General features: G+C 39.7%; 4 protein-coding genes across 5 annotated transcripts; 2 read left to right on the forward strand and 2 right to left on the reverse strand.

The window, feature by feature from the left end:
- Positions 1–435: 435 nt before the first annotated feature.
- On the forward strand, positions 436–6,065 carry LOC114825325 (dynamin-related protein 5A). The gene is made up of 16 exons (XM_029103715.2): positions 436–936; positions 1,309–1,372; positions 1,565–1,672; positions 1,922–2,023; positions 2,563–2,613; positions 2,700–2,761; positions 2,839–2,929; positions 3,158–3,222; positions 3,799–3,993; positions 4,128–4,247; positions 4,378–4,448; positions 4,555–4,780; positions 4,883–4,933; positions 5,082–5,310; positions 5,440–5,579; positions 5,691–6,065. Exons 1-16 carry the CDS (start codon positions 808–810, stop codon positions 5,817–5,819), a joined length of 1,833 nt encoding a protein of 610 aa, XP_028959548.1. The 5' UTR covers positions 436–807; the 3' UTR covers positions 5,820–6,065.
- Positions 6,066–6,205: 140 nt separating this feature from the next.
- On the forward strand, positions 6,206–10,014 carry LOC114825326 (GDSL esterase/lipase At4g10955-like). 2 transcript variants are annotated; one of them, XM_070824000.1, is made up of 4 exons: positions 6,459–7,151; positions 7,596–7,725; positions 8,307–8,414; positions 8,546–10,014. In XM_070824000.1, the coding sequence occupies exons 3-4, from the start codon at positions 8,404–8,406 to the stop codon at positions 9,558–9,560; spliced, it is 1,026 nt and encodes a 341-aa protein (XP_070680101.1). In that variant the 5' UTR covers positions 6,459–7,151; positions 7,596–7,725; positions 8,307–8,403; the 3' UTR covers positions 9,561–10,014. The 2 variants fall into 2 exon arrangements, with proteins under 2 accessions (XP_070680100.1, XP_070680101.1); XM_070823999.1 differs by lacking the exon at positions 8,307–8,414 and having other exon boundaries at positions 6,206–7,151.
- Positions 10,015–17,774: 7,760 nt separating this feature from the next.
- LOC103424973 (uncharacterized) lies at positions 17,775–18,753 on the reverse strand. The gene has a single exon (XM_008363059.4). The coding sequence runs from the start codon at positions 18,577–18,579 to the stop codon at positions 17,938–17,940; it is 642 nt and encodes a 213-aa protein (XP_008361281.1). The 5' UTR covers positions 18,580–18,753; the 3' UTR covers positions 17,775–17,937.
- A 3,070-nt stretch (positions 18,754–21,823) lies between these two features.
- Positions 21,824–25,158, reverse strand: LOC103400657 (phosphatidylinositol 4-kinase gamma 2). The gene is made up of 2 exons (XM_008339326.4): positions 22,924–25,158; positions 21,824–22,424 (listed from the first exon to the last, which is right to left on the reverse strand). The coding sequence occupies exons 1-2, from the start codon at positions 24,289–24,291 to the stop codon at positions 22,047–22,049; spliced, it is 1,746 nt and encodes a 581-aa protein (XP_008337548.3). The 5' UTR covers positions 24,292–25,158; the 3' UTR covers positions 21,824–22,046.
- Positions 25,159–25,812: the final 654 nt, after the last annotated feature.

Below are 25,812 nucleotides of genomic sequence, written 5' to 3' on the forward strand. Positions count from 1 at the left end.
TGTATAAAAATATTATATATCCCAAACCGGCTTTTATTTTTCTTAGGTCTTCCACCGTCATTTACGTAAGTTTGACTCTATATATAACACTTTAAGTTTAATTCTTATAACACCATTGCTATATTGGTATGAATTTGATAGAATTTAGTTCTATCTATTAATCATGCGACTGATCTATTTATTTATTTTTCTTATATTTATGATTGGTTTATTCATTTTTATTTCGGTAAAATAATTGATCATGTGTTTAATATATTAAACTTAATAATTGAAATTGCTATCATAAAACTCAAAATTTTCTAACTCACTATATGAGTTTAATTTATTTTCTTTTTTTTGATGAAAATACGAGTTTAATTTCTATAAAATTAGAATCAAACTCATTTTTTCGACCTTATATAAAAAAACATAAATTCTCAAAAATAAATAAGAATAAGAAAATGTCCAACCCACAAATAGTGGAGAGTGAAGAGTAACAAGGAAACGCGGATCTAGCGAGTCGAGCCGAGTCGAGTCGTGTCGAGTTCAGGTTCAATTCAACGCAACGCTGAGTCGTTTATTCCCATTCGAACCGCTCTCTCACCCGTCGCACTTTCATATCACTTTCCTTTTAAAACACAAACACATTTCGAAATTTCAAAGCTAACTCTCTCTCTCTCTCTCTCTCTCTCCCCCCTCGCCCGTCATCATCGTCACCACCGCAGATCTAGGTCTTTGAACGTCAAAGTTTCGAGCTCGCCTCAGATCCAGGCGATCTGATTCTGACGCCGTAGTCGTCGCCGCCGCCACCAACTTCCGAAGCCAAGAATGGAGAACCTGATCTCGTTGGTGAACAAAATCCAGAGAGCTTGTACTGCTCTAGGTGACTATGGCGAAGGTAGCGCATTACCGACTCTTTGGGACTCTCTTCCCGCCATCGCCGTCGTCGGTGGCCAGGTCAGCTCCCGATCCCACCTTCAATCTTACCTCTACGATTGATTCATGCATATGAATTCTGGTTGTGTTTTCAATCGCTCTGTAGCTTAGATCTTAATTGTGTATTTAGCAGTGCTGATTATGGCGGTTTGGTTTAATTGCTTGAACACTGTTGCACAAATTGGTGCGGAGTTGTAAATTAGTTTGATTTTTCACAGATCTACAAAAATTTGGATCCAAAGTTTGAAACTTGAAACTAGCTTAATTTGGAGCAAAAATGAAAATGAGATAAGGCATGTCGAATACAATAGCAAATTGTAGAAGAAAAAGTAGAGGGAATGGATTTATTTTCGTATATATAATGTGTCCTTATGATTTTGTTCTGTTCTGCAGAGTTCCGGGAAGTCTTCTGTCTTGGAGAGCATTGTTGGGAAGGATTTCTTACCGCGTGGTTCTGGTAAGTTTATCAAATCCCAAGCAATCTTAGTTGTTTGTGTGGTTTGGTTGTCTGTTGGTTGGTGATATTTGTTTAGTCGTTCAGTATGTTGACTTCAGTTTCTTAGATGTTCTTGTGGTGTTAGTTCTCGTGTATGTACTTGTTAACATGGACTATTGTTCTTGGATATTTTTGAATGGGAAATAATTGCAGGAATTGTTACTCGGCGTCCACTTGTCTTGCAACTTCATAAGATTGACGAAGGAAGCAGAGAATATGCGGAGTTTCTCCATCTTCCAAGGAAGAGGTTCACCGATTTTGGTAAGTTTCTTTCTCTTCGTTCTAATTTGCCTGTTTGCATTTTTGTCGCAATGTGACAAATGCCACTAATTTTCTTGGTATCCAGATTTTGCTGTAAAGATTTTGCATCTTAGATGATTTTCCCCATATGAAAATTTCAAAGTTATATCACAAAGAAGAAGACTTATATTTTATTTATGTTATTGTGTAAATTTACACACAGAGCTATCTGCATATTTATTTCATTTTAAATAATTAACATCTGTGCAGCTGCTGTGAGAAAGGAGATTTCAGACGAGACAGATCGAGAAACCGGCCGCAGTAAACAAATCTCTAGCGTTCCAATTCATCTTAGCATATATTCTCCTAATGGTAAGATAAGCGATTGTTGACTTGTTTACTTCTTTTTATTTTAATTGGTGGCTTATAGTTACCTAAAACTTGGAGCATCATGGTTTAGGGAATGGGAATGAGAATGTGGTACTGCCATGTATCTTGGAACAAGGAACAATTGGGGTAGAGTTGGTAGACTCAAATTAAATATCATAGATTGTTTGATTAATAGTTTGAATGTGATAAGACAATCCTGGGTCAAATGTCTTTTTATAATACCAGCCTTTCTCCCCACTAAATATATCAGTTTGCTGAAGTCCTGTACGTATTAGTTTCACATTTCTTTTCAAAACAATAGACAACAGATAAATTCGAATGATGTTTCTACTTGGTCCACTTAAAAAAATATTAAGGCCTTGGGCCTCAGCTAATGAAATATGAATATCAGGGAATGAGGTCCAGCATTTCCTTTCTTTAATATGTCCGCAGTATAACATTTTCATGTAATGTTGTTTTATGTATGCATATTTTGATGATCTCTTTTACCGCTGTATCAAATTTATATTGATTCTTGGCAGTTGTCAACTTGACACTTATTGACCTTCCCGGGCTTACAAAAGTCGCTGTTGGTAAGTATCTTGGATCTCAAAGATTTGGCAATTATTATGTAGGCACTTTATAAAAGATTTTCTAACAACCTTTCGTGGGAATGTAGAGGGTCAATCGGAAAATATTGTACAAGATATTGAAAACATGGTTCGCTCCTACATTGAGAAGGTAATATCCATTGGAATGTTTTCTTTTTCAAATTTTTACTATCCTGAACCATATTGTCTGATAAACATTTTATGCAGCCCAACTGTATAATTCTAGCTATTTCACCTGCCAATCAAGATCTTGCTACATCTGATGCAATTAGGATCTCTCGCGAAGTGGATCCAACAGGTAACCCTAATACTATTTTCTACATATTGTAAATATTCTCTTGCTATATTCACATTCTTGTGCATCATGGTTTCTAAGAAAAGGTTCAGCTAATCAAGGAATCATTATATCAATATACTGAAATGTGATATCTTGTAGTCGTGGCCACAATGGACTACCATGTCTTGCAAAAGTATGTAGGAAACTATAGATGTGGAAGGATTCAGTATATTCCCTTTCTTTTTGCAGGGGAGAGGACACTTGGAGTCTTGACAAAGATTGATCTTATGGACAAGGGTACTGATGCAGTTGAAGTAAGTTGGCCTAGTATCTTGTTTTAAATGTGAGACTGGATAATTTGGTAAACAACCATTAACAAGTATAAAGTATTAAAGAATTCTTGGTTTATTGCTCAAAATATCTTTCTTTGACTTTTTTATAGTCCAGAAAAGTTTTATTTATAGCTACATATTTCAAGAATTGTTTAGGATAAAGAGATATCTTGGCTGATTCATATCAATCCATATGAAAAGTTTTATTTAGTCATACATTTTCTTGGTTTTGTTATGAAAGTTCAAATATATCACAAGTCCATAAAGTCCATATCTTCAACAAGTTCCTCCCATTTTGAGATTTTATTTTTTATTTTTTTATGGAGTGCTAGACTCAATTATGACATACATATAACAGTGTCCACTCCAGATCAAGCCTGCATATAAACATACATATTTAGTCTCTTTTTGAGTCACAATGAGTAGCAAATCTCAAATTTTAGTGGTCACTTGGCAATACATACATTTTGGATAACCTTATTTAATAGATGGAAGCTGCATAATTTTGCATTTTTATATCCTGACTCCTGATTTTCTGTTCCTTTTTGGGTTTCTTAGATATTGGAAGGAAAGTCATATCGGCTAAAGTTTCCTTGGGTTGGGGTTGTGAATCGCTCACAAGCAGATATTAACAAGAATGTTGACATGATTGCTGCCAGGCGTAGAGAACGTGAGTATTTTTCTACCACCCCAGAATACAAGCACCTTGCTCACAGAATGGGTTCTGAGCATCTAGCAAAAATGCTTTCTAAGGTATGAAATTGATACCCTACTTCAATCTGATTTTGGTATACTATAACAAGAAATCAAGTTAGTAGCTCTTTTATATTTACCTTGGGTTAATCGTGGTTGCCATCACTAAATTCTTGTGATGGTTACTGTCTCAGCATTTGGAAACTGTAATTAAGTCAAAAATTCCGGGCATCCAGTCCCTTATTAGCAAGACTGTTGCTGAACTTGAAACTGAACTGAGTCGTCTTGGAAAGCCCATTTCTGCTGACGCTGGAGTAAGTTTGCTTTGTTTTTCATTGTATTCTTTTGAAATGTCTTGCTTTTAAAGTCAAGTGATTATGAAGATTGACCTCTATTTTTAACTTTTACAAGAGTTGCTACTGATTGATTGCTTTGGCCTTGCAGGGTAAACTGTATACCATCATGGAGATTTGTCGCTTTTTTGATGGGATATATAAAGAACATCTTGATGGCGTGTATGTATCTACCACACTAATCTTTTACAATACTGGTGCTTGGCTCAATATTTATTGTCTGTTATGATTTAATAGTCTTATACTAATATGTTCTTCTTATCCACAGGCGTCCAGGTGGTGATAAGATTTACAATGTTTTTGATAATCAGCTTCCTGCTGCTCTGAAAAGATTGCAATTTGACAAGCAGCTTTCAATGGAAAATATACGAAAGCTCATTACTGAAGCTGATGGATATCAACCTCATCTTATAGCTCCTGAACAAGGTTATCGTCGTCTCATTGAATCCTCTGTAGTTAGCATAAGAGGTCCTGCTGAGGCAGCTGTTGATGCGGTATGATTATAGGTTTCCTTTCCTTCTGTGCAAAATGTTGGTAATTACTTTATCACGCTGCTTGTGCTAAGATGAGTTATTTTGAACTTTTTGTTATACCAGGTTCACATCATTTTGAAGGATCTGGTTCACAAGGCTATCAGTGAGACTCCAGTATGTTCACAACCATGTTCAATTAGTTCTTCCATTGATTTTTCTGTCCTTTTGTTATCTTTTGGTGTTAGTCTCGTTTTACTGTCCATTTCCTCGTTTTTGTTTTTTGTTTTCATCTTGTATTAACGCTGCCCTCATTGTCTTACAGGAGTTAAAGCAATATCCTGCTCTCAGAGTAGAGGTTACAAATGCAGCTACTGAGTCGCTCGAGAGAATGAGAGAACAAAGCAAGAAGGCAACACTACAGCTAGTTGATATGGAATGCAGTTACCTGACTGTTGATTTCTTCCGTAAACTTCCCCAAGACATTGACAAGGGCGGAAACCCATCGCATTCACTTTTTGATAGATACAATGATTCATATCTCAGGCGGATTGGTGAGTCTCATGAATTAAAAATTAGGCTCACTTGTATTCTATGGAGGTTTACACATTGCTATTCTTTTATATTGGACCAATATCTGGACACCTTATTCTGTTGGTAAATTCTTTGCTCATAAAAAACAGGGTCTAATGTTCTGGCGTATGTCAATATGGTATGCGCAAGCTTGCGTAACTCCATCCCCAAGTCTGTGGTCTATTGCCAAGTTCGAGAGGCGAAACGAAGCTTACTTGACCATTTCTTCACTGACTTGGGAAAACTGGAGGTAAGTAAAGATATCCTCTATCCGTCTTTGCTAGTTGTCCTTTTGTTGAAATTTGACGGTCCTTGTAGAGAGAGATGCTGACTCTGGATTAACTCTGAATTTTTTGAACAGACAAAGCGGCTGTCGTCGTTACTGAATGAGGATCCGGCAGTAATGGAGAGGCGTACTTCCCTTGCAAAGAGGCTGGAGCTATACAGGAGTGCTCAAGCAGAAATGGATTCAGTTGCTTGGGCGAAGTAGATGTGTGTGCAGCACATCTGCTATACCTTTCGAACGTGGATTTTGTCGAGATGGCCACACGATTCATTCATTTACGATTTAGTTGTAATGGTGGGAAGGAAGGCGGGTTCGGAGGCATCTTGTTTATTTTTATTCATGTACTAACGAGTTGGTGTGAGGTGATGCCATCTTTCACTTGATATCGCTATGCCTGTTTTTCAACTGCAACGTTTCTATAGTATATATATGATTTGCTTCTGATGTGCCGTTTTTGCAACTTGCTTCTGCTTCGAGCATGCCTGTGGTGCAAGTTGGGCCTTTTAACGAACGACACTCCGTTGTCCATTTAAATATGTGGGATTCGAACTTAGGTGCATAGAAAAATGGAAGTTTAAAACGAGCTCGGCAAGAAGAGCAGTCGGAATTTGAACCACTATTGGTAAATGTTTTAGGCCAATTATCAATTTTCGCTATTTTTTTTTTTTCAAACGAAAGATTTTGTTAGATTAGTTGTTGATGGAGTTTAAACTTTAAACCTATGTTATGATGCAAGGGTAATATTCTTCTACACCATTGAGATAGAGGGCAAACTTGCTATTAGCTGTCAATTTTCACTATTTTAAATAATGAAAATATTATCAACACCCTACGAAACACAGGAAAACTTTCTACACTTTTCATTGTTGCAAATTTTTTTCTATGGTATGTATCTTTGAATTGTGCAAAAAATTGGCGGTCTTCTTTTCCAACGGTTAACTCAAGAGATTCGATTCTCTTTTACGCTAGGTGAGACCGAGAGCTCAATTGCGGGTGAAGCCTCAGTTGTCGCTGGTGGTAGAGGAAAGGCTTTTAGTGGGCCAATGAACGGTGAATCTTATGGGATTAAAGATTGAGAAAGCTTTTTCGACATATGGAGATCTTATTGAGTTATGCAACAGTTAGATTTTGTATAAACTGGTATTACTTAACGGTTGGTCCCGCTTTCTACACTACTTATCTTCATTTCAAACATGACATGGGTCCATGACAAATGCGAAAAGTAAGCTTCGTTGGCCGCTGGGGAGAGGGGAGAGGGGAGGGGGAGCGAACGACATACCGTTGAGAATATAACTACCGTACCTTTGACCCAACGACGTACGAGGAGGAGAAAACAACACGGAGACAAAACAGGTCAAGCCAAGCGGGTCGTTTCGACAAAGCGGACCAAGATTTCGAAAGCGGGTGGTTTTGACAGTTTGAACTTCCAAACCCGACCCAAAGGAAGCTTCGGATCTCATATTATTCCGATTCGCGATTCTGTATAAAGCACCAGCCGGCTCAGCCCTCATAGGAAATCTCGTTTATTTTCTTCAGGTACATTTTTTTAATCTCCTTCATTTTCCAATTGTTTATCTGCCCGGTTTAGCACATTTTAATTGTACGTTTGCCTCTCTGCTGATGCTGCTTCTTTGCTTTTTTTGTTTTGCATTTTCTGGGATTTATCTGTATCTGAGAAATTGTGACAGATTTTTGTATTTAAATCTTTTGATTTGATGGATTAGGCGATGACTTTCTTCTTTTTTTCTTGGTTTTTCGATAGTTTTCTTTGTTCCTAATCTGTATTAGTTTCAAAATTATGTAAGTTAATGGATGTGGTCAGATCTTAATCAAATTAGACAAAAAGCATGAAGCACGAATTGGGTTCATACTGTTTGTGCATCTCAATTTCTCTGTAGTGTATTGTGTGCTTTCGATTTAGTCTTCAAGTTTTTGTATCAATGAGTAGTGACTTTTTCCTTGTGGAATTGTGGAATGCAGAAGTGCAAATCCTGCCCGAAAGACTTTGGAGGATATCGAGGAAACGGGGAGAGTGGCGTATGGCGTAAATGGCCTCGGAGAGGGAAAGTTTCGACCTTTCAGGACCATTGCACCTAACTTCCATTGACTGGTAAGGTCGTTGCACCTAAACCCTTAAACTCTAAACGACTGCACCTAGCGTATGGTGTAAATGAATCTGATATTCGTTTATATCTTTACGAAAATGGTATGGAGCATGTTTTTAATGGATTTGTATCTTAAGATGATAACATAGCTACATGAAGATGGATTGTGTAGAGCTAGTTCCTTGTTATTTGGAGTGAGATGTTTACTAGATTATGTAATCATCGATCATACTCTCATAATTTCGATTATCGCTGAAGGCGTTCTGTTTCCAACATTAGGGCAATCCGCTTCCAAATTGTCGACATGAATTAATTGCATCCTTGTTTGAGCCATCCGAACACCTCGACTTTTATCAAAGTGAAAAGCTAGTATAGATGAAGATGTGAATTTTCGTCCTTATGTTATGGTTATCTTAATGTCAATTACTGACTACAAGAAGTTCAATATACTGGCTTGTGTGTTCTTGGTTGAGATCGGTACTTAATGTCTTCTTTTATATCGCACGTAGTCTATCTGCACAATTTATGTAACTTGCGTTGGCACTCAGACACACGATTATGTCATATTATTCACATTTCCATGTAGTATGTAAGATCTGGAAGTTGCTTTCTATCTTACACAAGAAACCTCCAATTGTACAAAGTTCGTGCATGAAACTTAAAATGATTGTGTACCAGTCTATATGTTATCAAGGTTGGTCATGATGAAAATTGCTTCTATCTAGAATTCCACTGCCTCCAGTACTTTCTCTTAGAAGCTACCTTTTCCTTCTCTTTGAATTTGAAAGATGGTATGGGATTTAAAATATGTGTTATCCTATGCAGGCAGAACACTCAGCATCAAAGATCTGTTGCTGCCTGTTTGGTTCAGGGTGTCTATGTTCTTGAACGGGACCACCAAGAGGAAAGAGAAGGGCCCCAAGCCCTCGCTCCTCCTTGGTGGGAGTTCTTCCATTTTAAGCTGCTCCGTAAGCTTGTGGATGATGTTGGTTTCTCTATCTTTGGTGCCTTATACGAGTTTAAACCTCCACCGTCTCTTTGTAACCGTCCATCGGAAGGAAGCCCTTGTTATGTAATTGCCTTCCGAGGCACCTTAACAAAGTATGACTCAGTCTCACGAGATCTTGAGTTGGATGTTGAGGTGATCCGAAATGGACTTCACAGGACATCTCGCTTCGAGATTGCTATGCAAGCTGTCCGAAATATGGTTGCTACATCAGGTCCTTCAAATGTTTGGTTAGCTGGCCACTCCCTGGGGTCAGCCATGGCAATGCTTGCTGGAAAAACTATGGCTAGCTCTGGCAATTATCTTGAATCTTTTCTCTTCAATCCGCCATTTGTGTCGGCCCCAATAGAGAGGATTCAGGATACGAGAGTGAAGCATGGGCTTCGGTTTGCAGGCAGTGTGATTACTGCTGGACTCGCTCTTGCTATGAAGGCTAAACAGCAGCAGCAGCAACAACAACAACAACAACAACAACATAGAAGTAAACCAGAAGACGAACCATTCACTACTATGGCTGCATGGCTCCCAGGTCTATTTGTTAATCCAGCTGATGACATATGCTCTGAATATATAGGGTATTTCGAACATAGGAAAAAGATGGAGGACATTGGAGCAGGAGCCATTGAGCGGTTAGCAACCCAGAACTCTCTGGGGGGTCTACTAATGCACGCAATGGGAAAGCAGGCAGCACCTGAGCCGCCATTGCACCTCATTCCTTCTGCAAAGCTGACTGTTAATTTAACCCCTTCAAGGGATCTGAAAGAAGCCCATGGAATTCACCAGTGGTGGAGAGACGACCTGCAATTGCTTTCTGAGGTCCACAGATACAAATAGCGTTTCGGTATTATGGTGAGCAGTAAAGCAGCAGCCTCCAAGCTTGTTTACATCAACCAATAGTTTGGAAAGAACACAGCAAAGAAATGAGGAAGAAGAGCAATTGGAGATTGAAGAGTTCTCTATACAAGGGGTATCCTACATTACTCAGATGTGAAGCGGTTTACTGAACTTTTCAACAATCGGAGTAAGTTGAAATGATACTGATCTCATATAAGTTGTTTATTCATTTACCTTAACCGCACCGTGACGGATATTGATGGTTACTAAAATGCCTTTGTTCTAGTGCATCATGGTAAACGTGAAAGTTTGCATTCGTGATTCGTTGTTCTAGAGTTAGTTAGCATACCACTTCTCGAAAGGATCCAATTCCTCCGAAATGAAGGGTACAATTCTTTATATTGTATGGACACATAAGTACTTTGTAATCGAAAGTGCAACTCCTATTGGGACCCTCCGTCGTGTCGATGGCTTCTCAGTTTTCCGGACACAAACACATCCCTTTTACCGGTTGGGACCCTCCGTCGTGGCGATGGCTTCTCTGTTAACCGGACACAAAGTGACATGTGAGTGACAAGGCAGATAATTACGTACAAACTTTCCTTTTTACTGTTTTTTACCGCGACAGTGTGCAACAAACAAGGAAATAGTGAAAAAAGCAATCTCGAATCTCAATGCCATGACCAATTGGGCATCGTTGGAGTCCTGTCTACTGTTTGGCTCTCCATTGAACTCTGCCAATTTGTTGTTTGGTTTTCCAACAATGCTTGGTTACTAAAAAATGAATACAACAACAACAACAAAGCCTTTTCCCACTAAGTGGGGTCGGCTATATGAATCCTAGAACGCCATTGCGCTCGGTTTTGTGTCATGTCATCCGTTAGATCCAAGTACTCTAAGTCTTTTCTTAGAGTCTCTTCCAAAGTTTTCCTAGGTCTTCCTCTACCCCTTCGGCCCTGAACCTCTGTCCCGTAGTCACATCTTCGAACCGGAGTGTCAGTCGGCCTTCTTTGCACATGTCCAAATCACCGGGGCCGATTTTCTCTCATCTTTCCTACAATTTCGGCTACTCCTACTTTACCTCGGATATCCTCATTCCCAATCTTATCCTTTCTCGTGTGCCCACACATCCCACGAAGCATCCTCATCTCCGCTACACCCATTTTGTGTACGTGTTGATGCTTCACCGCCCAACATTCTGTGCCATACAACATCGCTGGCCTTATTGCCATCCTATAAAATTTTCCCTTGAGCTTCAGTGGCCTACGACGGTCACACAACACGCCGGATGCGCTCTTACACTTCATCCATCCAGCTCGTATTCTATGGTTGAGATTTCCATCTAATTCTCCGTTCTCTTGCAAGATAGATCCTAGGTAGCGAAAACGGTCGCTTTTTGTGATCTTCGCTAGATTGCTCCGGTCATTAGTGTGGATAAGTATATAAATGGATAGAGATAGGAAAGCAAACACAAGATGTACGTGGTTCACCCAGATTGGCTACGTCCACGAAATAGAAAAGTTCTCATTAATTGTGAAGGGTTTACACAAGTACATAGGTTCAAGCTCTCCTTTAGTGAGTACAAGTGAATGATTTAGTACAAATGACATTAGGAAATATTGTGGGAGAATGATCTCGTAATCACGAAACTTCTAAGTATCGGAGTGTGGTGTCGTCTTGACTTGCCTTATCTGTCTCATAGGTAGATGTGGCATCTTCTCTGGAAGTACTTTTCCTCCATCCAGGGGTGGTATCTTTAACTGGTGGAGATGCACAAGGTAATGTATCAATTTCACTTGAAGCTTACTTGTAGTTTCAGGCTTGGTCAAGCGCGATACAAACCATGTAGTAGGAGTCCCCCAAGTCGCCGAGCTAGGGGGTCTGCTGAAAGAGGTGACAGACAAGGTAAGCAATCAGAGCTCCGACTGATTGTTCACCTTCTCCCCATCTTGCAACAGCATGAAGGATAAAGAGAAGAAAAATGAGAAGAGATGATATGAGATACTTTTGCTTTTGAAGAAGTAACTTTCCACAGGCTTATTCTTGAACTGAGCTGGAGGGTTTTCTGGTTTCCTCCAGAGTATAAGGCCGACTGAAGAATTTGAGGGTCAAAACAAGTCCATCAAATCTAGAGTATGTTCCACCCTGCTGATATGGGATACTTTTGCTTTTGATAGAGTAATGGATGTATCGGCACGTGTGCTGTTACGCTTGTCTCCACATGCTTCCTTGTATCCTTCGCACTTGCCCTATCTGTTCCTCAAGCAGATGCGGAATCTTCCTTGGAAACATAAGATGTTGAAGATGAGTACTCGAGAGCAATGCCAGGTAAGTAATCAGGTAAGGGGTTCCAGGCAGTCAGTTCCTGGCTAGAAGCTTGATTCCAAGTGCTGACTGATTGCTCTCTTTCTCCTTGTCTTGCAGGTAAAAACAAGGCCAAAGGAAAAGACAGGGAAAAAGCATGATATGGGATACTCTTGCTTTTAACCCTAATGATATGAGATATTCTTGCTCTAGTATAGCTTGTTTGCAGAGGTATTATCGGGGGGAAAGAAAGCTGAATATTTCGAAAGGCTTCGTTGGGAGTGCCCTCTCAGATATGATGAAGGGTTGAGCATTTTTGCAGGTCTGCCTGTCCGTTGGGGATGAAGGTTGACATATATAGGCGTCTCCCTAACAACAAGTAGTAATGCTATTCCTTTACCCTGCTTGGTCATAGCACGGTAGTGGGAGCTGTCAGTTTCACATGTTTTAACTCTGTCAGAGCACTTTGAAAAAGTGGTCTGTGGTAACTGGCTCTCGAGATTCGGAGAACGATGCCTCTTCGATTTTTGAGAAAGCAATCATGCTGGGGGTCTGGCTCTCGAGATTCGGAGAGCAGTGTCTCTTCGATTTTTGAGGAAGTAATCATGTTGGGAGTCTGGCTCTCGAGATTCGGAGGGCGGTGCCTCTTCGATTTTGGAGCAAGCAATCTTGTTGGGAGTGTTGTCTCGAATTTGAGTAAAGGTTGGGCATGTTTGCTAGTCGACCTTGCCACGAAGCACAAAGGTTGACACACAAGGACTTTCCAATTATCCAGCAATGGTACTGTTCCTTTACCCTCTCTTCGATTTTGAGAAAGTAGTCATGTTGGGAGTCTGGCTCTCGAGATTCGGAGGACGGTGCCTCTTCGATTTTGGAGCAAGCAATCTTGTTGGGAGTGTTTTCTCGAATGTGAGTAAAGGTTGGGCATGTTTGCTAGTCTACCTTGCCACGAAGCACAGAGGTTGACACACAGGGACTTTCCAATTATCCAGCAGTGGTACTGTTCCTTTACCCTTGTGGGTAATAATATGGTAGCTAGACCTTCAAAATTTATGTGTCTAAACTTTGTTAGTGCTGTTTCTTTGCTATTCTTTTACCTTTCTTGGTCAGAGCGATGTAGTGGGAGCTGCAAGCTTCACGTGCTCAACTTTGGCAGAGAACTTTGACAAAGTTATCTGTGGTACCCATGAGCTATTGTTGCGTGTGGGAAGTAGGTAATTGAACAGTAAGATTCATGTGCTTTCTACTTCACCAGAAATCTTCGACAGAATGCCCATAATTTCTGCAAAGCTGAGTGTGCGTGTGACAGGTGCTGACAAGGCTAGAAAAGTAGGTGCCTCTTCGATTTCTGAGATCGGCCCTCGTGGTCTCTGAGCAGCCCAGCTTTTGAGAAAGCGAGCGCCTCTTCGATTGATTCGGAGAACGATGCCTCATCGATTTTTGAGAAAACAATCATGCTGGGGGTTTGGCTCTCGAAGATTCGGGGAGCAGTGTCTCTTCGATTTTTGAGAAAGTAATCATGTTGGGAGTCTGGCTCTCGAGATTCGGAAGGCGGTGCCTCTTCGATTTTGGAGCAAGCAATCTTGTTGGGGGTGTTTTCTCGAATGTGAGTAAAGGTTGGGCATGTTTGCTAGTCTACCTTACCACGAAGCACAGAGGTTGACACACAGGGACTTTCCAATTATCCAGCAATGGTACTGTTCCTTTACCCTCTCTTCGATTTTTAATAAAGTAGTCATGTTGGGAGTCTGGCTCTCGAGATTCGGAGGACGGTGCCTCTTCGATTTTGGAGCAAGCAATCTTATTGGGAGTGTTTTCTCGAATGTGAGTAAAGATTGGGCATGTTTGCTAGTCTACCTTGCCACGAAGCACAGAGGTTGACACACAGGGACTTTCCAATTATCCAGCAGTGGTACTGTTCCTTTACCCTTGTGGGTAATAATATGGTAGCTAGACCTTCAAAATTTATGGGTCTAAACTTTGTTAGTGCTGTTTCTTTGCTATTCTTTTACCCTTCTTGGTCAGAGCGATGTAGTGGGAGCTGCAAGCTTCACGTGCTCAACTTTGGCAGAGAACTTTGGCAAAGTTATCTGTGGTACCCATGAGCTATTGTTGCGTGTGGGAAGTGGGTGATTGAACAGTAAGATTCATGTGTTTTCTACTTCCCCAGAAGTTTTTGACAGAATGCCCATAATTTCCGCAAAGCTGAGTGTGCGTGTGACAGGTGCTGACAAGGCTGGAAAAATAGGTGCCTCTTCGATTTCTGAGATCGGCCCTCGTGGTCTCTGGGGAGCCCAGCTTTTGAGAAAGCGAGCGCCTCTTCGATTTCTGAGATCGGCCTTCGTGGTCTTTGAGCAGCCCAACTTTTGAGAAAGCAAAAGCCTCTTCGATTTCTGAGATCAACCCTCGTGATCTCTAAGCAGCTCAGCTTTTGAGAAAGCAAACGCCTCTTCGATTTCTGAGCAGGCGCCTCTTCGATTTCTGAAGCTCCGTCGAGTGCAGATTTTTATAGGGGCTGGCATTAAGTTCTAAAGCACACTTGAATCTCCACCAGTAGAAGCTTCATTCTTGCACTTCTAAGATCTTGATTTGTCCGACCTCTTCTCTCTTCAACACCTTTGAAAATGTCTGGCCCCTCCGACCGTCGTTTTGACTTGAACCTTGTTGAAGAGGCAGCCCCGCCTTCTCCAGACAACATATGGCGCCCATCCTTCGTCTCCCCTACTGGTCCTCTTACCGTTGGGGATTCCGTGATGAAGAATGATATGACCGCTGCGGTGGTGGCCAGGAACCTTCTCACTCCCAAAGATAACAGACTACTTTCCAAACGGTCTGATGAGTTAGCTGTTAAGGATTCGCTGGCTCTCAGTGTTCAGTGTGCAGGTTCTGTGTCTAATATGGCCCAACGCCTATTTGCTCGAACTCGCCAAGTTGAATCATTGGCGGCTGAAGTGATGAGTCTCAAACAGGAGATTAGAGGGCTCAAGCATGAGAATAAACAGTTGCACCGGCTCGCACATGACTATGCTACAAACATGAAGAGGAAGCTTGACCAGATGAAGGAAACTGATGGTCAGGTTTTACTTGATCATCAGAGATTTGTGGGTTTGTTCCAAAGGCATTTATTGCCTTCGTCTTCTGGGGCTGTACCGCGTAATGAAGCTCCAAATGATCAACCTCTGATGCCTCCTCCTTCTAGGGTTCTGTCCAGTACTGAGGCTCCAAATGATCCCCCTCCGGTGCCTTCTCTTTCTGGGGCTCTACCGACTGCTGAGACTTCTCCTAAGCAACCTTTGTGAAGGCTCCCTCTTGTGTGTTTATTTTGACTCATGTATATGTACATATTTGTAGCTTATCGGGGATATCAATAAATAAGCTTTCCTTCATTTCAACGTATTGTGTTAAATACACCAAAGCCTTCTTCGCTAAGTTCTTTGAATTTTCTTTTGTTGAAGCTTGTATGTTGAAGCTTTCTGAGTGGAGCATGTAGGTTGGGGTAGTGTTCCCTTAATTTCCCGAGTGAGGAAAACTTCTCGGTTGGAGACTTGGAAAATCCAAGTCACTGAGTGGGATCGGCTATATGAATCTTAGAACGCCATTGTGCTCGATCCTGTGTCATGTCCTTCGTTAGATCCAAGTACTCTAAGTCTTTTTTTAGAGTCTCTTCCAAAGTTTTCCTAGGTCTTCCTCTACCCCTTCGGCCCTGAACCTCTGTCCCATAGTCGCATCTTCTAATCGGAGCGTCAGTAGGCCTTCTTTGCACATGTCCAAACTACCGTAACCGATTTTCTCTCATCTTTCCTTCAATTTCGGCTACTCCTACTTTACCCCGGATATCCTCATTCCTAATCTTATCCTTTCTCGTGTGCCCACACATCCAACGAAGCATCCTCATCTCCGCTACACCCATTTTGTGTACGTGTTGATGTTTCACCGCCCAACATTCTGTGCCATACAGCATCGCCGGCCTTATTGCCGTCCTATAAAATTTTCCCTTGAGCTTCAGTGGCATACGGCGGTCACACAACACGCCGGATGCACTCTTCCACTTCATCCATCCAGCTTGTATTCTATGGTTGAGATCTCCATCTAATTCTCCGTTCTTTTGCAAGATAGATCCTAGGTAACGAAAACGGTCGCTCTTTGGCATTTCTTGATCTCCGATCCTCACCCCTAACTCGTTTTGGCCTCCATTTGCACTGAACTTGCACTCCATATATTCTGTCTTTGATCGGCTTAGGCGAAGACCTTTAGATTCCAACACTTCTCTCCAAAGGTTAAGCTTTGCATTTACCCCTTCCTGAGTTTCATCTATCAACACTATATCGTCTGCGAAAAGCATACACCAAGGAATATCATCTTGAATATGTCCTATTACTAAAAAATGAATATGAACTCTTATTTAAAACTCTTAGTATTTTAATCATATAGTTTTATATTTATGATCAGAACTGTTTATACTATGAATCACACTGTAAAAATCATATCTGCAAAAAATAAATTAAAATTAAGGTCGTTTAGTCATCAAACTATTTAAAAACAAATAAACGATATTGGTAAAAGCATTAGATTGTAGCAAATACATAGATAGTTCGTAATGCTTTTATCAATATCGTTTATTTGTTTTTAAATAGTTTGATGATTAAACGACCTTAATTTTAATTAGTTTTTTGCAAAGGTGATCTTTACAGGGTAATTTATAATATTAACGGTTCTGATTATAAACACGAAGTTCTATAAATTGACAACAAACAATTTTGAGAAATTTTGAATAGGAGTTTCTACTCATATTTTGAGTAGCCAAATCTTGTTTTTCTCTCTCTTTAGTTACATCAGTGATGAATTCACACTTCGCACCCTACTACATAATTATAAAAGACAAGTGTTTATTGAATTACCATTTCCGCGTAATACAATACATTGTGACAGTATTTTAAATTAATTAAATGTTATTATGTAACAAAATTATTAGGCACAAATGAGATTCTTTACTTGGTGATTGGGAGTCGGGACCCATAACCCAATATCTCTGCCTTAAACCCTCCAAATAATTAATTAATTGGGCAGATTTTTTTTATTTACCATGGTCTAAAAATCTGATCAGCTAAACATTTCCAATGGGGAATATCGTAGTATCAAACCTTACTTAAACACTAATTAATCCATCTCTCAATTCTCAAGTCTCCACATTCATTAAACCCAATGATAAAATGTCAAAAGCAAAAAGTTGAAACCTTTAGCTTTTTCGGTCCTCATTCGAGATTAGTCACGCCCTTCAGATATCGAATACTTCAGACTTCGGCAAAAATATCAAAATAAAATAAATAAATAAAGCTATGAACCACACCTTCCACTGTTCCCTCCTTCCCTTTTATTCAACTTAATTAAAACCGTTATTGTACCGTTGCAGTTCAGTAATCATTGTTATATAAAAGAGAGGGTGCTGCTGATTCTTTCAGCAGCCAAGTTCTATCCTTTGAGCTTATCCTCCGAACTTGGCTTCTTTGCCCTTCCACTTCACATTTATCCCCATCCCTTTCTATTTGTGTGATCACGGTTAAACCACATCAACATTTTATATTCTTATTATTTTTTATCTTATTATTTTTATAAAAAAATTAATATAAAATGTTGACGTAATTTAATCGTGTTTGCATAAAATAGGAGAAGATGAAAGTATATGGAAAAAGGAAGGACAGAGAACCCGATCCTTATCCTCCCATCACTGCCAAACCCCAATCATCTCCACCTACTACTAGTAGCCTAGTACGCTTTCTGCTACCCAAAGGCTTCAACTTTATGAATTAAACCACCTAGCCTAATTAATTAATTAAGGATTAAAGAACCCTAAATTCTTCCCCAAATAAAAAACCAACCAACCAACCTAGATGCATCAGACTTCCACTTAAATTATTTGTCAAAAAATTACTTTTTTTTTTTTCATTTCCCTTGATGAAACGTGTTAACAAATTGGACACCCAAAGTTACCAATTTTGCCAAAATCTACAAAAAGCTACTCTCTCTAATTTCACACTCACCAAATGTTAAAAAATAATAATAATAAAATTAACAGCTAACAGTGAAAACCCAATACAGATCCATCACTCACAGCAATGGAAACTTCACACTCAGATTTTGCCTCCACATGGTGGGTGAAAAAGTGCATGACGCGAACCCGACCCGCCATCTCCAACCGCGACTCAATCTGCATTGTGGGCCCGCTGGGTCCGGCGCCGGTGCCGCTCAACCCGCTGAACCCATCTCCGAAAGTGGGCCCCATTGGGTTCTGGACCATCCCGGAAGCCCGATTGGGATCGGAGACCGGGAACGACTGCACGGCGAAGTTGGCGGCCATGAACTGGGTCTGACGCGCTTCGATCTTGCCGGCGGGTATGAACATGAACCCGACTTGGCTGCCGGAGTAGAAGAGCTGGAGGGTGCTGTCGTAGTGGTTGAAGGGTGCCCGGTTGGGATTGCGGATGGAGACGTATTGGGCGAAGGTGAAGCTGACGGTGGAGTTTTGGGTGGAGAAGGAAGGGAGCTGGACGGCGGAGACGGAGATTTTGGGGTCTTTGGGTTTGAAGACGGTGAAGTAGACGATGAGGATGACGATGACGACGAAGATTAGGAAGATGGTGGCAACGATGCAGGAGGCGAGGTTCGTGCGGCCGGACGGCGGCGGTTTGGGCCGCTGAGGCCGCTGAGGCTTGCTCATGGTTGATTAATTGAGCTTAATTGTGGAATTAAGAGAAGCGGTGGAATAGTGGGATCGTTGTGTGAAAGAGAGAGAGAGAGAGAGGATTTAGGGGAGATTTTGGAGGTGGGATTGGGAGTAAATATTGTCGTCTTCACAGTCGGGACAAAAGTGTGAAATTGTGTGTGTGAGAGAGAGACACTTTGTCTTTCTCTTTTATTTATTTTTATTTATTTATTTATTTTTATATAATTAATTAATTATTTAAATTTGGAGTGTAATATATATTTTTTTAAATTTAAATTCACCTCATCGGAACAAATTAACCTGATCGTTAATTTAAATTCACAATTTTGTCGCGAAAATACTTTACGTTGTTAGAGTGTTGGATTTGAGAAACATTTCTTTGAACTTGAATTCTCTATGTTGTTTGGTTCCATTTTTATATTTGATAAATTTAATATGAATAGTGAATGTAACACTCCACACATTGTAACAAAAAATATTATGAATCTCCTTTCACTTTTGTTTAGTTCACATCTCCAATAGCATTTAGCTTAGAGAGAATTTTTGGTAGGAGTGTCATATTGTCGAGCATGTAAGACAAGTTAACAAGACGTTGTTATGTCAACATGAATAGAGTTAAGATAACCAAAAATCCAAAGAAATTGGAGCCACAACAATTTTTGAGTTAGTTTCATGTTAAATTAGCCAAAGCGAAGTAAAACAAGCATGGGTTAGTGATCATTTACTACAATAGTGGAAAAGTGTTGCGTCTTTGCATGACGGGATGGATTCAAACTCCGTCAATACTAATCTAACAAAATATATTGTGACAATAAAAAAACAAAAAAGTAAAAACAAGCGGGGACAAAGGAAAGAGGGAGACATTTAATATTTTCTTTTTTGGGGGTGGTGAAAAGTGGGCTTTTGCTATCTGTATGGCTGTCGGTTTTGATTCCTTATAAACTATAATAATTTTTTATCGTTAAATAAAATTTCTAAAATTTGAATTATTTGATTTGATAACCTTAGTAAAGAGATTCGAAAAAAATCTCTTCTCTGGGGCATAGACTTTGGTCCATAACTTGAAGGTTTCAAGGACTAAAGGGAAGGGTGGGCCCAACAAAGAAAAATTAGGAAAGTGGGCGTCTGACAAGTTTGTACAAGCAATGTCCAATTTTACAGCATGCGGATAGGTTTAACTTTACATTTTTTTTTCTTACAAGTTGGGATGTTATATCCATGTAAGTTTAACTATCGCGGTATAATCTAGCAGTTGAGGATAAATTCTGGACTTGTACTTTAAACGGCACGTCCTAGTTTCAATTTTGAATAAATCATACGATGATAATTGAGAAAAGGCTAAAATAACTTTGTTAGTTTTTTCGGTCTCAAAAAAGATGGACTACAAAAAACTTATATCTTATAGCTTTGTTACACTTTGAATCCTAGTTATATTTTTTGCCAAAACGGAAGGTGTTATTAATGCAGAAGAGTAATAGCCTCTGAAGCGCAACGGTCAAGAGCATTTGTTCCTCCATCTGAAGTTTTGAATCTCTTCAAATGGTTAAGAGTGTTTATTCTTACATCAACATTATTGTTTTCTAATTCACTCAAATATGTCTGTATTAAGAATAAACAATTCTTATTTTAGTAGTGAATGGAAAACACAAATTTATGTGGGTTTATTTGAGTAATGTTAGACAGACTAATTTTTTGGACCAAATTTATAAATAATGTGATGTGTCACTAATGAAAAAATAAAGATTTTAATCAATATTTAAGTAATAATTCAATCATTAATAATCACGTTATACAGTTTACAAAATTCAATCTAAATAGCGGTTTCCCTAACATTAGCCTAAAAGTATTGACCAAAAAAAAAAAAAAAAACATTAGCCTAAAAGTTGCGGACAAAAGGGGTGGAAGGGTTTAGAATCTTAATTTGACGTTGATAATCTCTTGCAATGGGGCCCACCTAAACCCTATTTTTGGAGATTATGTTCCCTCAAGTTGGTATGCTAATCTTTCACTAATTAAAAGATTGAAAATGCTGAGGAATTGAGTTCATATCAATCATATTCAGCAAGTAGAAGTTACATCAAATTCGATGCTGCAGCTTCTATTTGACATAATATTCTTGTTGTAATTTACTTGTGGGGTAAAAAAAGGAAATGGATTCTCTCCTAAGCATCTGCTCAGGATCCTACTGACCCACATACAAGGACCGTTGGATGATAATCTAACGGCTACAAACAAGGAGGTCCCTTTAAAGTTATAATAATTGTAACCGTTGAATTTTCATCCAACATCCCTTATGTGTGGGTCAGTAGGATCCTGACCATCTGCAAATGCTCAGGAGAGAATCCATTTCCGTAAAAAAAATAGATGAAGGAATTCAAAATCACTTTATTCAAAAGCACTTTTCCCACACTTTTTTTCTGGGGCTCATATAGTGCCAAAGGAGATGGTTTCAATTTTCCTAACAGCGGAAACTCACATGGGTTTTGGCAGAGAACCAACCAGTAACCATCATTCTCCAGTTAATCATTGAAGGGCAGAATTGAAGCACAGAATTGAAGCAATATTGAGTTAAGAGTTTGGAGAAAAACTTGTGCAGCGAAACTGGACCACGGCTTTCTCACTTAATGGAAACCCCTTGTATTGTGAGCGTTACACCCGACCCCACTAATCCCACCGGGAGTCAAGCAGTCCTATCGAAATTTCTCTCATTAGTTTGAGCCCATGGAGGATGGTAATCATAGGTGAGAAGATACCATGTCTTCTGGCTTAATTTCTTAAGAGGAACAATACCAGAATAGTAACTAATGGAATTTAGAAGAAAAGTTACCGACTTCCTAATTTCTGAACAAACTGGAGTCTCTTGTTTAAAAACCTGCATCAAACAATCTAAATCGCCCATCGACAAGAAATTAGCAACTATCAACATGTCAACGAAGAGGGGTATATATGAATGTACACAGCTAAACCTGCTGTACCTGAGAATCCTCCGTCGAGGTATCCATCAAACCGAAGCAGAATTTACCACAATACAGTTCAAGGAATTTCAGAGTGCTTTCAACCTCTGCTGTTTTCATGTATAAAACACAAGAGTTACAACATCTAAAACACAAAAGTGCTTCCAGTTCAGAACTTACCCTATTTGCGAGAAACGCTTCAACTCTCGGTTTGGTGATAAAGATGTGTATATACACCACATTTCAAAATCCTGTATCATCAAGTGATGTAGTACAATCCTGTGTAATCCATAAATAGGAATAGATCTTATTCATGACCATCTTAAATAACAGTTGACATAAGTCTTTGTATTATCTCCGTCAGTTGACAGAAATGAAAGCGAAACTTTCAGGCTTATTATACGAAACTACATAAGCCATCCACATTTCATACAACCTTCCAGTCCATCCAAAAATGGACTGGTCATTCATTCATTACATACATATATGTACCTATAATATTGAAATTTACTTTGTAAGCTTGTCGAGCTGGGAATCCATGATCTCGGAGATGACTTCAAGAAATGCAGCTTCACTCATGCCCGGGAGCAAGGAATCCTGAGCTTCACGCACTATCCCCTCAATCACTGACTCTTTGTTTATGTTTTCTCTGCACATGAGGCTCCCAATGGCAAAAGGGGTGAGACCTCTCTTTACCCCTTTCTTCAGAAGCATGGTGGAGATACGGAGCGTGCGGGCACACTCAATTGGAATGTCCCACCCGTAAAATTTCAAAAGTGCAATATCTTGTTCAGCATCCAAAGAATTTATGTACTCAATGGTGTCAGGAGAATAAGCCTGGCGAGCTTGTGGCCAATAAAGCCAATCGAAAGTGCAATCTTCAAACTGCAGAGACAGCGAAGAACAAAGTTTATTAATAATTAAACCAATTATATATGTGAAAATCTAGTGAAAGAAAAAAAAACATGTGTATGGAAATCATTCTAGCGGGTAAAGAAAAAACATCGAATCACAACAAAGTTCACATTAACACATACTACTACAACTAATTAGATATGAGATTGCAGGAACCAAAAAACCACCCTAATTTAAGTTGAAAAACTCAATTACGCATTAGACAATCTTTCCCAACCTAAACACTAGCTATTGTTAGTCGAAATTTCAACATGTCTGTCTAACATGAACCCTACTTTTGGCACACCTAGATTGCATTGCATCCACATGGAGATTGAGTGAACCTCACTGCCCATCTACGAAATTCCACTGTTAAAGTTTCATGATTTGCACAAAATTATGTAAGGAAAGAGATGGCGAAAACAAAGATGCAAGCATTTAAAAATATCACTAAGATGGGAAAGCAAGAAAGCAAAGAACAGACACTTACATTCTCTGGAAGGCAGTACCCATGGTCAATAGGAATGAGCAGTATCTTACCATCTTCCCCTTTTCTAAACAAAATATTGCCAGCATGCCTGTCTGCATTTGCCATTCTTAAATCAAAAACACTAATCTTGTGCACCTCCTCTACTGGGAAACGACTAGGACCCATGTCCTCACAACTTCCATCATTCTTCATGTACACTTGCAATGATCCCATCTTAACATTCTTTGATGAGCAATCATACCCCTGCGGATGATTAAAACTTTTATGCAAGCACCTAACCAAAATGGTCGGAGGCACCCCAGCAAAGCCAATGGTCTCGTTTGATAAATTGCGAGGCCCGCTCTTGGGATGATCCAACAAGTATGCTGCCACTTCCCTCACTGCTCCTTCTCCTACCCTTGTTCCCCTTTTCAAACCTTCACCATCTGGGGATGCGGGCAAGCCATGGGGATTGTTCACTGCATTAGGCTCCTCATCCACAGGCTTGAAAACAGAAATAAACTCCTGGAAGGAATCTTGCATGAAATAAGTTCCTCCAGTGCCTTCGGATGACCTAATAGGTTGATTGCCCTTCTTCAAACCATCAAATGTGGAATTAAGCATGCCCCATACATAAGAGGGAAGCTTAACCTTGGGATTCACAACAATTGGTTCCAACAAGAAATCTGGATTGAATAAAGGTAACTGGCATGTTACAAATGGAACCCTCTCGGATCGGTGGTTGGCCACTCCATTGACCTCTTCTCTGCATTCATCCGAAAGCGGTGCCACAACTGAAAGCTCCAAATCTTTCTCATAATGCTTAGCCCTAACCTCGGCAGATTTCTGAACCACCAAGTGAATGACATCATCAGTGTTCTTACAAATATCATCAATGAGCCTCTGGTCATCAAGCTTTTCACCATTGCAGAAAAGCTCCTGATCCTCGGGATCATAAGCCTTCCCCTTCTTCAAAACCCGTTGCTTGAGGTACCCGACATTTCGATGTCTATCTACATGGAAATCAAATTCCTTCCCACCAATGGTCCTAACAGTGATATGCAAAAGATCAGAAAGCCTAAGAACCAAATGCAACACATTCTCACCAGTGATGCCATAGTCCTTAACGAGAGAGTCGTTCCGGGCCAATTCCCTGCCTTCGAAAACAAGCTTCTGCTTCTTCACCACGAACCCTTTGCACGTTTGGATCCTTAGCTTCACCGAAGCAATGGAATCGGAGTCCAAAACATGCATAGGGGTCACGGAGCCAGCAACCCTGAGATACAACATGATTGATTCACTAGAACAATGCCCCTGCTGGCTTTCGAAAACCCCATCAGCAGCAGAAGCAAAATGTCCCGGGCTCAAGGCAACATCAGCAAGAGACATTTTCCAAAGACAAAACTTTTTTGTTCTTCTTTCAAATTCAAACCCCCAAATCAAAAATAAAAACCAGGACCCTCCCTTTTAATTTTTTTTTTTCACCTGTTGATATCCAAATTCAAGGCCCTTCAAACCCAAGGCCCTTTGATCACATTGATCAAAAACCCAGATGCTAAATTAATTTTAAAACAAGACCCAAAGACCAAAATCTGTACAAACAGAACCAAACCAAACCAAAAGGGAAAAAATCGAAAATCCCCAGAAACAATTGAACTTTGCAAATCCAAAATTCCAAATCCCCGGGATTCAAGAGAAACCCTTTGATTAATCAAACCCAGATCCCTAAATCAAATTAAAAATTAAAAAAAAAAGATTAAAACTCCAACTTGTTCTTGAAAGCTCCCACAGATATTCAATCGATTCAAAATCCAATCACGGTGTGAAAGTTGGGGTCTTTAGAAATTAGGACACACAATTGGGAATTCTTCTCTCTAAATCGAAAAATTAATTAGATTAATGCGCGGGTAATCGAAAAACTCTCATAAAAAATAATGGGGGGCAGAGAATTGCAATTTGAGGAGAGAGTGGATTCTCACCTTAAGGGAAAGAATCAAATGAAATGGGCAAGGGGTGAGAGCTTAAATTGCATGACCTTCCAGGGGTGGCGATTAATTGCCGGGTAATTCAGCCGAGTTTTTGCATTTTCCCAGAATGGAACGTAATAAAGTCTAAGCTCGAGCGATCTTCTCTCCCGAGTTTTTCTGGGTCCGAAAATTTTGTCGTCGATAAGAGAGAGAGAGTGAAAGACTGAAGAAATGAGGAGAGAGAAAGAAGGGAGGAGAGAGAGAGGGCACTGAATTATAGCCGTTGGCTTTTTATAAAGGTTTGACCAGAACGACTATAACGGGAGGTGCTTGCCGGTTTTTTGTGTGTTTGAAAAATCCGAGATACCGACGACGTTAACTATGTTTTTTGTAACGGCCGTCTGTTTGTTTGTCTTGTGGGTGGGGGAGCACATTTAGGTGGTAAATAGGAAATTCCCGGGAAAATGAAAAGAGAGAAGACAAAATTGAGATTATTGCTGTAAAAGATAATAATCAAATGATTATGGCTTTTTTTTTACTTAAGATTGTTCTTAAGATTGACATAACTCCTCAATTCGGTCTTTGAAATTTAAAATCGATAGAAGTAGTCACTGATAATGTAAACCCTCAATCATTTTGGTCTTTCTGTGAAAAAACTCTGTTAAATTAAGGCTATTTTCGTCAAATCAACCCCTCCCCTTGAATTTGTGGTTTCTTCAATTTAACAAAGATTGTTTTTCCATAGAAGGATGAAAATGATTGACGGTGGACAATCTCATAACCACTTTTATCAATTTTCTCAGGTATCAAACTAAAGAGTTGCGACAATCTTAATGACCATTCTAACTGAAAAATCAAAATTATGCTAGTTAATCTAAAATATAGAGAAAACCTATTGTTACAAAGGAAAACTAATGAAAAGGGTTTGAAAACTTTGAGTTTT

This window comes from Malus domestica, chromosome 06, assembly GCF_042453785.1.
Source record: "Malus domestica chromosome 06, GDT2T_hap1".
NCBI lineage: Eukaryota > Viridiplantae > Streptophyta > Magnoliopsida > Rosales > Rosaceae > Malus > Malus domestica.